Below are 13,544 nucleotides of genomic sequence, written 5' to 3' on the forward strand. Positions count from 1 at the left end.
ACGCATCAATGTCATAGTTATATTAGTCACATATCATGGCGTATCGGGTTAGTCTATATTGAAGTTGGTCTTACACATTCAGGTCTCACACACTTGTCAAGAGAACAACGCCAAGCAAACTTTCCCGTTACAGACGAAACCTCAGATTACTTGCTTGTAAGAAACGCTAGAAAGGTAATTATTGGCATTTGCGTTCTCATGCGCATTCAGTTCTGCGATGGAGGTACGATTAAGAAGGCGACATTCGAGGTATTAGTCAGCATCCCATTGACATTATGCCACGCCAGGGACTCCTGGAAGACTTGCTGAGAACATGTAGTACTTCTGATGATTGCACATTTCTCTGCCATGCATCCCATAAGCGTTTACCTCCTGGTGCTGCTGACACCGGCGCACCTCATGATTCTGATGGTCACATACCACGTCCTTCAACGACGTGGCTATGCAGTGGGTATGGATGGACGTCACTCTATCCAAAGAACGGCTGGGTGACCGCTATTAAGGGCGTTGCGTTGAGAGACCTATGCAAGCCCTTCACTGTCTGGCTGAACCAGACGGCGGTACGTAGTATGCATTGTACACTGTAACACATCGCAGGAGTGCCCAAGTAGCGACTTTTTGGACGTCGCAAGGGGATTGTCTCCAGATCAAGCATCGTTATTGTGAGTCGTTGCTCTCATTCATGCCGTCATGACAGTAAAGGTGCACCAAGACCCCGGGATGTACATATTTCGTAATGGTAATTTTTTAGCCACGTCAAACCACACAAGCGATCAGAGTCTGGAATCTCACGATACTTCGATGGCATTCGCAACTCTAACCCACTTTTGTAGAGGTGGGTTTAGTTGGGATTGATACTTCACCCGTGATAGGCGTACCCCAAAGGAGGGTCGCCCGAGAAGGCCACTTTATCGCAACTACGCATGACATCGCAAAAAAGATACAAGACAACGGTGCCTCAAAGCGCTCACTTGGGTCTAGGATCGCGCTGTATTTCGGCGGGCCGCTCACGAACGACGCGTACTACGATGATAAGACTCCTGGGTCTTTGGTGCCGGCGTCACGCCTCTAATATAGATTAAATCACAACATTAACACGGCAACTCTGTCACTGTGGCATTGCCGTCAGCAGTGGTGAGTACCAAGAATCTGTTTTGAATGATCTGGGCGTCGATGATTTCTGGAAGCAACGTAGCCTTGTTGGTGCACGCCTCTCTTGACGGCGACTCCACAAACTTGATACCTAGGTACTCGCTAATGCTCGTAACGAAACCGTCACTTGTTGTTGTGTCTGCCGAGTTCGCCCGTGGCTGTGCGACGCCTTCAAATATTCGTGTAGGTTCAGAAAAGATGCCGTTGAGCCTGAACATTGCCACTGCGCCATCCTGCGTAACGGTGACGATGTTTCCACCGACATAAAAACACTTTACGACGGCGCAGGAATGTACATGGCAGGTCACTGTGATTTCGCTGGTGGCCGCGCTGAAGAGCATCATATCGCCCATCGAATCAAAAACGACCATGTCGTATTCTAGCCCGTTTGAATTTCGCGAATCCAATCTCATCGCCGGAATGGGCAACACACATGTGAAACGTACGGCAGAGGAGGCGTGTTTCTTTTTATGAAAGATCGAGTGCGGTACGTTGGTGCTGTTTGCGATAACCACCTTGAGTTTGGGCGAATTGTTTTTGTTGAAGTCTACAAGGTCCCAAATACACAAACAAGGGATGTGCATGTCTGTCACGCAGCGTAAAATGTGATCCGGGTGGCTTCCTGGAGATGAAGTTTCTGTATTATCGATTATGATCGGACTTGAAACATTGGATAGCGAACTAGTATTTTGGCATCCCACATCACCATCCCTCGTATCAATAACTCTGACATCGGGAGTTACCATGTCATGCAACACACCGTTGCCGATTGTGGCGACATACGTATCCGAGAGCCAGGTGGACTCGGTGGCGGCGGTATGCGCCCGGAAGGAGATGGATGGTATGGCTATTTCTCTATCCCCATCCTCGACGTACATAATCTGTTTTAGATGATAAATGAGCATCCAGCCACTTTTGTCGAGGACTGCGAGCGAGTCCGCTGACCACGCCACGCTGCAAAGGTCACCGAACACCGAACCCTTACCACGGTTCAAATGCATGTCCGTGACGCAGTCGTAAACGATAGTGCGGTCGGAAGCACATCCCGCACTGTCCAAGCCTGTATTCGCAGTCCTCATGAGCGTCACGGGGTGCTGCAAGGATACGTTGTAAGCCGGCATATGTTTCGGAGGATTCTCACCATATACAACCGCGTATATAGGCCAGAATGGGTGCCCACATATACCTCCAGAAGGCCCTCCTAGAGATGGGTCTTTAGAGTTGTTGCGCGCATTAAAGCATTTGTGGAATTTCTCGGCTAAAGCGGCGAACTTAGACACCTTAACGGCATACTTTTTCTCGAGACGGTTTTTGCTGTACATGGTCATGATTCGCATCAACTTTACGTATAGAGAATAGTGCAGTGGCATAGGCTTTGATTTGTTCACTGCCTCAAATATCTCGCTTAGTGCACCTTGCGACAACTCGTCAGGCAACGCGGATAGCGTGCAGGGTCCGCGCAAGTTTAGCATAGCCATCATATGCAGGTCACTGATCACCGGACCTACTATAGCCTTTGCCGTAAGCCCTTTAGCGCCTTCGCATATTGTAGTGCTTGGCATTGCATAAGACGGTGAAGCAAGCCTTCCCTTAAACGCGTGCAAAGTCTTGAACCGCAACATTCGCAGGACTTTAAAGATTGTAACTTCACCTTCGCAAGTGTTTTTGCGGTCGCCCTTATTTCGTTCTTTTAATTTAGCTTCAGCAGCCACACGCTCCTGACTCCATGCCTGCGGAGGTGCGAACATGGCGGTCATTGGCATTACCAAGGGTAACGCCTTGGACTCCGTAGTCATAGCCTGCGGTTGCTCTCCCATTTCAGTTACACGACAACAGGTTCCTTTGCTCCTGTATCCGTTTTTATAGGTGGGATGCATGTGCCGGTTGAAAATACTAGCAGTACGGAATCCGCAGTGTAGCAGCCTCCACAGCTTTTCAAATTCCGTTCCGTATACAGACGCTACGTATTGTTCCAGGAACGAATCATACACATGGCACTCTGCGTCTTTTACTTTGCAGTCCACGGGTTTCTCGAGGTCTATGCGCAGGGACAGCATAGGAAATACTATACCTGTGGAGTTTAGCGCGTCCTCCACCACTTCACTTTTGACATTATAGAAGAGAAACTTGGATGCCGAATATAACAGACGGTCCATCAATGCTTGTTCAGCGGATTCGGCGTGCTCCGCAAACTTATAAAACCAGCTGCGACATATACCCATGAGAGTCTCCAACACCGCTGTTCCTAGGCATATGCCGAAGAATGCGTGTTTTGGTGGCGTCTCGATTGAATGTAGAACGTTTATTAGCTGCGGTTCAAGCGTCTTACCCGGGGTACCGAAACACAGGGGTTCGATTGTTCGCAGCAAGCACGCGAGAAATTGATCCCCAGAACCCTGGTTGTTCAATAGGTTATTAAGCACTACCAATTGACCCATGAATGCACGGTATATCTGCCCATTCACCCCACGATCAAAACAGGTGATGGAAAGCAGTGATGCGACTGACAGTATTATACATGACGAGAAGCTGTCCCTGCCTTCCATTATGGCGCGTAACATAAGCGCCAACATGAACGTGCCATCAATGGCAGCGTCCCCCTCGAAGAATGCGATACACATTTTGCACAGGTGAGAAAAATAATCCGGGAGGTGCTGTACCGTCTCGAACGTATTGCGATTAAGGGATGCCTTGCCACTAACAGATCCCACAGTCAGCTCTAGACCGTACAAGCCTTTTAGGTTATTGAGTAAGTGTATGAGATACAAATAGAACCCATCCTGATACAGTTCCAAATCGCAATCTCTATTTGATTCCGATGACAAGGGCGATTGATCAGAATGTTTGTTGGCTGGGCCGTTGGCAGCGCTCGATGCATCCATCGCACTTGAATTGTCGATTTCACTTCCGTTATTTGAGACACCCTTATCGCCGTTATTTATGTTCTCCTCACAAAGGCGCAGCATGGTTTGTACGCAATCCTGATAAAGCGAGCAGTTATCAAGGTCATTCTTCACAAGGTGCTGCATGTTAGATTGCACAACCAGTGGTTTCCAGATGTTAGGGCCATCAGTTACGTTGAGCGAGTTTATAAGGATGCCCATCAGGGGCATCCCCATATCTATGTAACCATCAGCGCAACGGATGATGGTGTCCCGCATGACGTCCTCACTAATATGTTTAAAACGTATGCCTGTGTACAGGTAGTACACCAGGTCGTTTACCGTGTTCACATCTACATTTATGACGCAATCGGAACTCATGTTGCATTGCAGAATATCTTTCACTTTCGAAGGCTTCATTAAGCGTAATGCATCCTCGATGTCATGTTGACGTATCTTACATATTAGGCAGGCGAGCTGGGCATTGTCCATATATTGGAAGCACACATTGACAGCGTCGCCGACCCTGTCCGCTAACAAGAAAAATCCCGCAGCCAAAAGGTAACGTTTCTGTGCAATAAGTGCGTAAGCATTCTTTACAGCAGCCTGCTTCCACTTCTCGTCCGAAAAGTTGTTAGAGAGGAACTCCCCCAACTTCTGGAATCCCTTGGCCTTAAGAACACACCCATACACCAGCGGCTTGCCGCGCAGGATGGACCAGAACCCGAAATCGTCAAACTTATCAACGCTCGATCCGGTATCTGTGACGGAGATGAGTTTGCGGAAGCCGCGTTCCAGGGTTGAACAGAACTGTTCTATACAAGTTGGAGTTCGTACCCAATATCCTATACCAAAACTTTTCATGTGCTGCAGCAGATAGTTACACAATTCCTGATCGTCTCCACTGTCTAACAGAGCAATCATATTTGAAAAAAGATGATGATCGTCTTTGAAGAGGATGGCCCATACCAAATGGTCCTCGTCATCAGATCCATACTTGACATAATCGACACATCTGCCGATGCAGAAATCATCCGTCAGGATCTTCGACGGACACGTTAGGCTTGCAAGCTCGTCGTTCGTCCGCCACATTTGCACCTTCTCCTTTTCCTTGCCAGATTGCAGCAGGTGCTGTGCCTTTCGTATAAGCGGGCAAGACACAGACCGATCACCATCACACGGATCCTCGTCTTTTTCGTCATCAGAGGTCAAACTAAAGTCTATGCTTTCGTCAATATTGAAGTCTTCATACCTCTTTGCTTCATTCATGAGCAAGAAGTTGCTAAGGGTATCCATTCTGCTTATAGGTTTCTGATGCGATGCGTGGTTACCGATAAATTTCGCTGCGCCGGAATTCTGGAACTGCGTCTCTATAAGTTGCATGAGCTCAAGCTGATCCTGCCAAATCAACCCTGGTAACCTCATGTGCTCTAAATACAAAAGTAGCTCTTTTGCTGCAACTCCCTCAGTGATGTCAACGGATGGAATGTTAACACCAACTTCAACACCAAGATTGGCGGGGTCTACGTTGACAAGAACTGAAAATGTTTGCAGCAGCCGCAACGATGTAGTTCGATCAAAATCGGTGAACATTTGCACATGTTTGACTTTGGTAGTGAGGCAATCACAAGGGTGGTGCAGCGTATTAGTCGATCCACAAGCGTTGTCTTCTGCCAGTTTCACAAGGAAGTTACGGCATACCTCGACGAGGCCGCAAACTAACTCATCTACGAACCTGCGAAGCCCAATATCAACAAACGCTTTTATATAGCGCGGATGATAAATAACAAGCGAGTCTCCATCCACCTTGGCCCCTGTAGACAGCCTGAGGGTAATCGTACTCTGTGCTTGCGAGCTGCAGATAAGCGTACCACCGCGTAGGCTGTATCGAGCCCCCCGTACCTCCAACGGAAGTTTCCTCACTATACCAGTGAATAGATCCCGTATCTCATTATCTGCAATGGCAGACAGGTGCAAGATGTCAGCACCTTTGATGAGGTATATGTGAACGGCGTTGTCGGAGGTTGCATTGCTGCCCGCAAGTAGACATCGAGTCATGAGATATAATGGACCTCCTTCGTACCATACACCAAACTCCATTATGAGTTTTTCCTTGTCTGGAGCCAGCTGGAACGGCCACGATGCATCCAGAGTCAGTTTACACGCATTCCAGCAGTAGATGCTGCAGCGAGTAACGCCTACAGAATCTACAAGGAACATCGCGACAAGCACACGATCATTGTGCTTCAGCACCTTCATGGCGTTAACATGCGCAACTTTTGGTATCTGCAATTTGTTGTAGGATATAAGGGCGTGATTTGTGTGAGATGCACGACACAACCCAACGCTTCCATTCCTGTGCAACACCAGGGCAAGAAAGTGCCCGGGATCAGATATCGATTCCGCTTCCACAACATCCACATGTGCATTTAGCTTGCTCAGAATTGCTTCCTCCATATTTACGTTGGAAGATATATCGTCCAATGCAGCCATGCGAGGGATGAAGAGAGGGGAGTAAGCACGACAAAGGTAGCGCACCACGAGCCCGATCACATTGTCAGTCCCTTGCATACTACAATCTTTGAGGAAAATATCGCCGGGCGCTATCAGCAACTCGACTGGGAGTCCAAGGTCGCTGACGCCTTTGATTGTGCAAGGCGGCAGGAACTTGTGCAGCGCAATAGCTATTTGATTTCCAAGCATGCCTTCCACAACTTCCTCACATGGTTCTCCATTTATGCTGCGCGATACTAAGGTCATCCATCGGCTTGCCTGGAAGCCATTCGCCGGATGAACTTTCGTCGGTCGCATGGTGTCTGGCGAGTATAGAGTTATTAAGCCCGTTTGCAGCGTGTGTTTGCACAGTTGGACACATTGGATGTTTTGAACAACTACCGGCAGTGCAATGTCCTGGTGGCTTATAAGGAATTCGCCGTTTACATTGCCGCTGGGCGAATGGATCCCCTGTAACGCTAATATTTTAAAATGTTGCTTATGGACGCTGCAATCACCTCCAGAACATCTGCCAGCGTGTTCCGACTTCGATTGCACACCACTAGACTTGATTGATTCTGCGTGGCAGGGTCCCCCATTATCCACTTCCTTCGTCCGGCTCGTGCCATCCGTTACTTCGTGGAAGATGATAAATTCCTGGCCAGTGAAGATAGAATCGACGCCTATTGAAGTCATATCCACCCAAAACGCTGATGCCGATGGGCCGAAAACGTTCTCTCCGATGTCTACCTGGAAAATGAGATCACAATCTGCCTTCGATGCTCCAATGCGCCAGACATAGGCGATCATATCCCTTGTTATTGATACCAGCAGTTCGTACCCACGAGATGCACATCCTCGGTTCCAATTAGCGTTGGTGACGTGTGCCTTGTGCTTGAGCGCACGTACACCCTCCGGAGCGGCGCATTTAGCTTTCCTCAGACGTGCAGATCCGCCATCTGCCCCGATGATGCGCGGATCGCGGCGCGACGTCCACCACTTAGCCAAGCTGCCCTCATGTTCGTATTGGAATACGTATAGGGTCGCCTCCAATGGGCTGTCTGAAGCACACTCTCTGCCATTCTCCACGCTAAGGATGGCGGCTGCTAGACGTGCGTCGCTTCCGCTACTGCCTTCCGCACCGCTTGCTATGCTCAGGAGATCGTATACGCGTTCCGTACAGTTCGCCAAATCGGCAGGCTCCTGACGATGAGCTGCCTTCCGCGTCATCACGCCCGGTCTCATCGTGAGCGTCCGATCTCAAGCTGCGATGCCCGCGGTTTCGCAGAGCCGGAACAACCACTACTTTATAGACCGAGTCATATTAGAGACTGATTGACGCTGGATTTTGACAGCAGCATCGACACGGAAGCAACATTTGCCCGAGGAATTGTTTTTTCATGAGGGTGGGTGCTCGACCGACGAGGCCTGTCACCAGGTGGGAAACACGTTATTCACACACTACACACACTGTCTACTTGCCCGAATACATTTATGTGAGGAACGTGTAGGTCAAAAGACTGCAATGTGTGGGCTCAAATGCCAACATTGGCATTCGTGCTGCCGCCTAATGCAGACCGAGCGTAAACCAAGGTGTATTTAAATTACCATAAATGTAAAATTCACAACACGTAGCCTACTTGGCTGTGTTTGAAGGCCGTTTGGGGCCAGGGGCGCCTCCTGGTATCTTGCAGTTCTCGATGAGCGTGAGCGCAAATTGATCCGTGGTGATGAGTTTCACGTACGGAGCCTTCGTTTCGTCGACCTTGAGGAAGTGATGTAGAGCCTGTGATGCGATGGCTCCCTTCTTGAGGTTACCGGGCACGAGCTTCAGGTGGTATGGGTGGCTCTTCAACGCATTGTAAGGAGCACACATCGGAATGGCGCTGATGATGACGTCGGCGGGGCCCGGCTCCTTCGACAGCATACGCAGCTGGTCCATGTGGGAAGACAGCTCCTTTTTGTCCAGTGGCTTTATTTCCTTTCGCTGATAAACAGTCCTGCTCTTGTTCTCGTCCGACCGGTCATCGCTTGCCGTTGCAGCGGCAGCTTGTTGTTCCACGTGTTTCAGCACCTTTGAGCCTGTGAGTTTGCGCCTCAGTTCTTGCGTTTCTTCGTCGTCCTCGCCGTATTTCTTCCTTGCGCGGGCTGCTTTGATGCCGGCAAGCTTGGACGGTCCTTGCTGCTTCTTCGATTTCCCGAACATTCCCGTGGGCATTCGCCGCCTGAGACACTGTAACGCTTCAGGAGTGTGCTCCACTTTCTCGGGCTCTGTGAATCGCACAGTGGGAGGGAGCTCATATGATTGGTCGGCGTCTACTAATCCCAATTGAGACAACTTGTCCATCAGTTCATCGGGGTTAAATCCTTGGCAAGGATACCCAGTACCCTTCCTCAGTAGACGATGCGCGTGTGGGGAGTCGCTGACCTTATTCGTCGATGGAACGATGTTTGACATGTCGAATCTAACAGAACGTCTTGGTTTACTTGGTGTTTTGTTGTCAACGGCGGCCCCAACGGAGCTGTTTACAGGATCCGCTTCCACCACCTCGGTTCCCGAAGTTGTATCCGATGAATTCATATGCCCATTTATGAGCGCTTCGTTACCCTCGACACTAGCTTTATCTGTTGGATAATCGTTATCCACCACTTCTCCAAGAGAAAGATTGGAGTCATCCTCCAAATCTGATTCACCCGTGTAGTCCGATGACGAATCACTAGCGCCAGACTCCTGAAGGTCATCTGTGACATCACTGTCATCTGATTCGGCGTCATCCTCAGCATTGGAGTCGTCATCAGCCCCACTGGCATCCTCCTCAGACGCGACACCACGATCGTCGTACACCTGGTCATCACCATCGGGGTCGACGCTATCCGCATCATTGTCTCCGTCTTCTATTAAAGAGACACTATCTCCAGCTTTCCCCCTATTACCCAATAAGGGTAGGCCGGAGGTGCCTTGACGTTTAATACGGCCCAATCCCTCCTGGGGAACAGGGCTGTCTGATGCCTCGGAATCATCGCTGAATTCATCATCCACGCCATCAGAGTCTGACTGTTGCTCTATGTCTACATCTTGCAACTGAGGTGCATCGATGTGGAACATCACGCCAATTGCCATCTCCAGTCGCTGCGGTTGTACGTAGTTCTTTTTGCCACGTATCATAAAGCTACCGTGGGGTAGGTACTCTCCTGTGGGTGCCGAGCGCGAAACCTGATCGTGGTGTACCCACCATGCAGGTACCACCATCTTCTGCGTCCACGCAGAACTTAAACAGATGGCGAAACATGCTGCCTCCTCGATGGAATTCGGGAAGCTCTCAGCGGTTCCGTTGGGGTTCTTTAGAATACAACTTGAACCACCATGAACGTCGGCGTGGAAGTACAAATCACCCTTGGTAAGGTAACGCTTCACCAGCAGCTCGTTCTGCGTCGAATCACGACCGCCTAGAACCAAAAACCCGTCACTAGTGACAAACCAGTGAAACTTCTCGAACCACATTCGCTTGCGTACTTTGACGAGGGAGACTGACTTGCCCGACTTCTTTTGTTTCTCCTTTTCCTTTTGGTCGTCTACGCGCTTCAGAGCGAATTCGCGACCTATCCGTGTGCGTTCCAGCTTTTCGGCGAGTTGTTTCTTGTTCGCATACAGGGTCTCGAGGTTCTGGAAACAGGTAAGGCCGTAGTCTAATGTTGCGCTAGATCTGTCGTCCAAATCGGTTGTTTCCAAGGTACTCTTTACACTCTTTTTGCCCAATTTCCCGTGCTGCGATGGCCCGCTTCCGTAAAAATGGGGGTCATCGGAAGGCAGACAAACATCCACCCGGCGCTCCGGGATGTTTACTGACCTGATATGCCTGGCCAACAGATGCCCACGTTCGCGCTGAAGCGACAGCTGGTCTACTATTTCCCTCCAGGAAGCACCAGACGCCACCAAAGATCTTATAAGAGACAGCACTTGGTCGAAAACTACGCGATTGCTTTCAACCAGTTCAATGTCACTTGTTATTTTTTCAATTCCCTTTTGCCGTTTTAGCTCGCGCCGGTCCTGATCATCTTTAATTTTCTTCAATTTAATGGGCTTCTTCGGTTGTGCCTCCTTTTCAATTTTTTTGATCTCAAATTTTGTGAAATACGCATCCAGTGCATGATTAAAATCATCATACATGTCAGCAGCGTTACCGAAGTCGAATGGGCTGAAGTCGTGGTACTCTTGCGCCCCCTTGTATAGGTACCCCGGCACAACAGTGCTCGCGTGTGCCACTGAAAGGACAGCCTGTCGGATAGCTTCCACGCATTCGTGCAGCTTCTCAGGTTCGACCTCTGTCACATTTCTAGATCCCATATGGGCATCGCCAGTCGCAGTTTTGAGGACATGATCCATCAGCGCAACGTGAACGCTGGGAAAGATTGCCTTCAGGAGAGCATGCAGGCTTCCTTGATCCTTGACTTCATTCGAAATTTCCTCCGACTCCGCCTTAGATTCTTTGGTCCCCGCCTGTGATTTGCCCTTCGGATTCCCTTTTGCACCCTTCGACGCGGCATGGTTCCCCTTGTCTACATTACCGCCGTCGATGGAGTCAAGTTCACCAGATCCAGCTGCCAACATACGCAACGCCTCATTTATGACGTCCCTTGATACTGGCACTCCCCATGGCACAGTGGCCTCCGGTATGTCGTACGTCTGTCCAACTTTGAAAAACGCCTCCCCCGCATTTTGCGGGCGAAGCACAGCCAGTACCTTGTACTGGTAGTCCGTTAAGTATACGTTTCCTGGTAAGAAAAATTGCACGATAAGGTGGTAGGCATATTCATCAGAGCTGAATGTGAAATCCACGACCCTATCCTGCGCAATTTGTGCGATTCCCCTGAGCTTCCTCGTCCGGAGGTGTTTCCTCAGCTGAGCACCGTTGATTCAACCGCAACACAAGTGGAACTATAAAACGAGGACGAACATGTATCTGAAATCGCACGGGCAACCACGTTCCAACATGCCACCAGTGGTGGTAGCATCAACATTGTATGCAGAATATGCATTTCGAAATCGCTGAACACATAGACAGATCCTTCAATCTTACAGCAACATCTCACACCACTGCAACAAAGTGTAGCGTTGCCATTGGTTCTCCGAGCAGCTGGTTTGACTTTAGGGCGGCCTTAATGTCGGCGCAACTCAGACACATAAATCACTTTGCTGCGCGTAATCTATAGTCGCAAAAAGCAATGAAACTACTGCTAAATAGGTCCAATCATCACTCCACCGCCAACATTGACTATAATCGTAGTACGCCATTTACCTTGACGTTGAAGTTAGAAGGGAGGTGGTCCGTGTTCCTCAGGAACTGCGTCGTGTGAATGCGATGGCCGATTTCGAACAGCACAAACTTCTTGTCCTCGTTCTTGGAGAACTTGAGCACGTAGACGCGGCTCGTAACATCGTAGATGTTCACGAGGTTATAGTGCAGTATATCCTTTTGGAGGTTGCCTACGACGGCTGCCACGTCGATGGCATTCAGCCGTTCGCGCACCATTTAAACAATATATAATTCTACAGCGCTACCATGTTTGCTGTGCGTAAAAAAAGCGCGTCCATCGGCTCCGAGGGCTAGCCTTCCGTTGGCGTCGGGTCACGCGCTCGTGCAAAGCGCTGTCGCCTAGCCTCACTTTACTATGAAGAGCGTCGTAAATCAGGGACAGCGGAAGGTGCGAGCGGTAAGGCAACAGTGCGCTACGTACCAGAATCTGATTCGGGTGCGCGTCCAGCTCCAAAAGTGTTCGGTCAACACATCGCGTTGGCCACACCCTTGGTTGTCGAAGGCAGTCAGCAGCATTGAATTGGCGCCAGAGGAGGCTACATATGAGGACACTACGGCCATTCAACGCAACGTCGGTAATATTTTCCTCCGGTTGTACGGAAGACTTGCTTCCCTGAGTGGGTGACTCTGCCTTCCGTTGATATCATGGGCAGAGAAGTTGAACCTTGCAGACGGCGACCCATTTGAGAGTATAGACATTTTGCCCAGGAGGCGTGACGAGATTCTGGAACGTCTGGACCACTGGAACCAGAAGACCAATGTGAAGGTACGTTTTGAATCCATGGCTGATTCCATTTATCGTTGAATTCTTCCCCGGCGTTTATCCTCTCTCATTTATGTCTCGTATGGTAGCAAGGGGGTATTGTAACGGCGCTTTAGCTTACTTTGAACCCGCGTCGATGGCGCTCTTTATTGCCCGTCGTCGCCCTTCTTCGTGGCTACGTAGCCTGCTGGGTCATAGTAGGAAGGGCGCTGAGCTCCTTTCATTTCTTCAACAACAATTAATCACGCACATGTTGCGCATGATTTGAGTTACTGTTATTACTAGTAGCAGTTTTGTGAATGTCTGATGCGTTTCAGGTGGACAAGTCGTTCGAGGTGCTGAACAAAAGCATTTCATCGCAAGTACACTATTTTTTGGAAAACAATGTCGATTTTTTGAAAAAGGCACGACCATCGAAGATACCAGATAACGTGAGCTTAGCGGTCTCGCGACGTCATCACACGGCAGGTCATTGGTTACGGGCTGCTGCAGGACAAGCTGGGTCTGCAAGATTGCCGCAAGATTATCTTGTCAGAGCTTTACAACGACCAGGTTCGCGCAATTCGAGTAACATTAACATTTCGCAGCTGTTTTATGTTCAGCTGTTACGATTTCTCATCCAAACGGGCGCGGAAAGCGACGCCAACCTGCGTGAGGAGGAGCAGCAATTAAGAAACGACCACTCGGGTTAGTGACCCGCCTGTACACATTTCTATTGCCTGGCAGATAAGCCGCGCATGTCCGTTGCGAAAACTTCGAAATCGCGTCGTCTACGCTATACAGTGGTTGAGAAATTGCAGAACTTCGTGGTTAGTGCATCTTTCGTGCTGACGAAAAGCGAACAGGAGCGTACGAGAAATAAGGCCATCACCAGCCCTGACGTGGTCGACCTTATCATTCGGTCTCTGTTTAAATCGTAAGCCATCCGCCGCTTCTGGT

At 49.6% G+C, this 13,544-nt stretch overlaps 3 protein-coding genes across 3 annotated transcripts; 1 reads left to right on the top strand and 2 right to left on the bottom strand.

Moving 5' to 3' along the window:
- Window positions 1-1,091: 1,091 nt before the first annotated feature.
- Window positions 1,092-7,757, bottom strand: BBBOND_0404970 (-DmX-like protein 2; the record flags this gene model as incomplete). Its single annotated transcript, XM_012914744.1, has 1 exon — window positions 1,092-7,757. One exon carries the CDS (start codon window positions 7,755-7,757, stop codon window positions 1,092-1,094), a length of 6,666 nt encoding a protein of 2,221 aa, XP_012770198.1.
- Window positions 7,758-8,163: 406 nt separating this feature from the next.
- Window positions 8,164-12,058, bottom strand: BBBOND_0404980 (-Clumping factor A; the record flags this gene model as incomplete). Its single annotated transcript, XM_012914745.1, has 2 exons — window positions 8,164-11,427; window positions 11,825-12,058. The coding sequence occupies 2 exons, from the start codon at window positions 12,056-12,058 to the stop codon at window positions 8,164-8,166; spliced, it is 3,498 nt and encodes a 1,165-aa protein (XP_012770199.1).
- Window positions 12,059-12,197: 139 nt separating this feature from the next.
- BBBOND_0404990 (hypothetical protein, conserved) lies at window positions 12,198-13,525 on the top strand (the record flags this gene model as incomplete). Its single annotated transcript, XM_012914746.1, has 6 exons — window positions 12,198-12,459; window positions 12,496-12,608; window positions 12,923-13,036; window positions 13,074-13,157; window positions 13,193-13,292; window positions 13,332-13,525. The coding sequence occupies 6 exons, from the start codon at window positions 12,198-12,200 to the stop codon at window positions 13,523-13,525; spliced, it is 867 nt and encodes a 288-aa protein (XP_012770200.1).
- Between the last annotated feature and the right edge of the window lie 19 nt (window positions 13,526-13,544).

This window comes from Babesia bigemina, assembly GCF_000981445.1.
Source record: "Babesia bigemina genome assembly Bbig001, chromosome : V".
In the NCBI taxonomy this organism is placed as follows: Eukaryota; Apicomplexa; class Aconoidasida; order Piroplasmida; family Babesiidae; genus Babesia; species Babesia bigemina.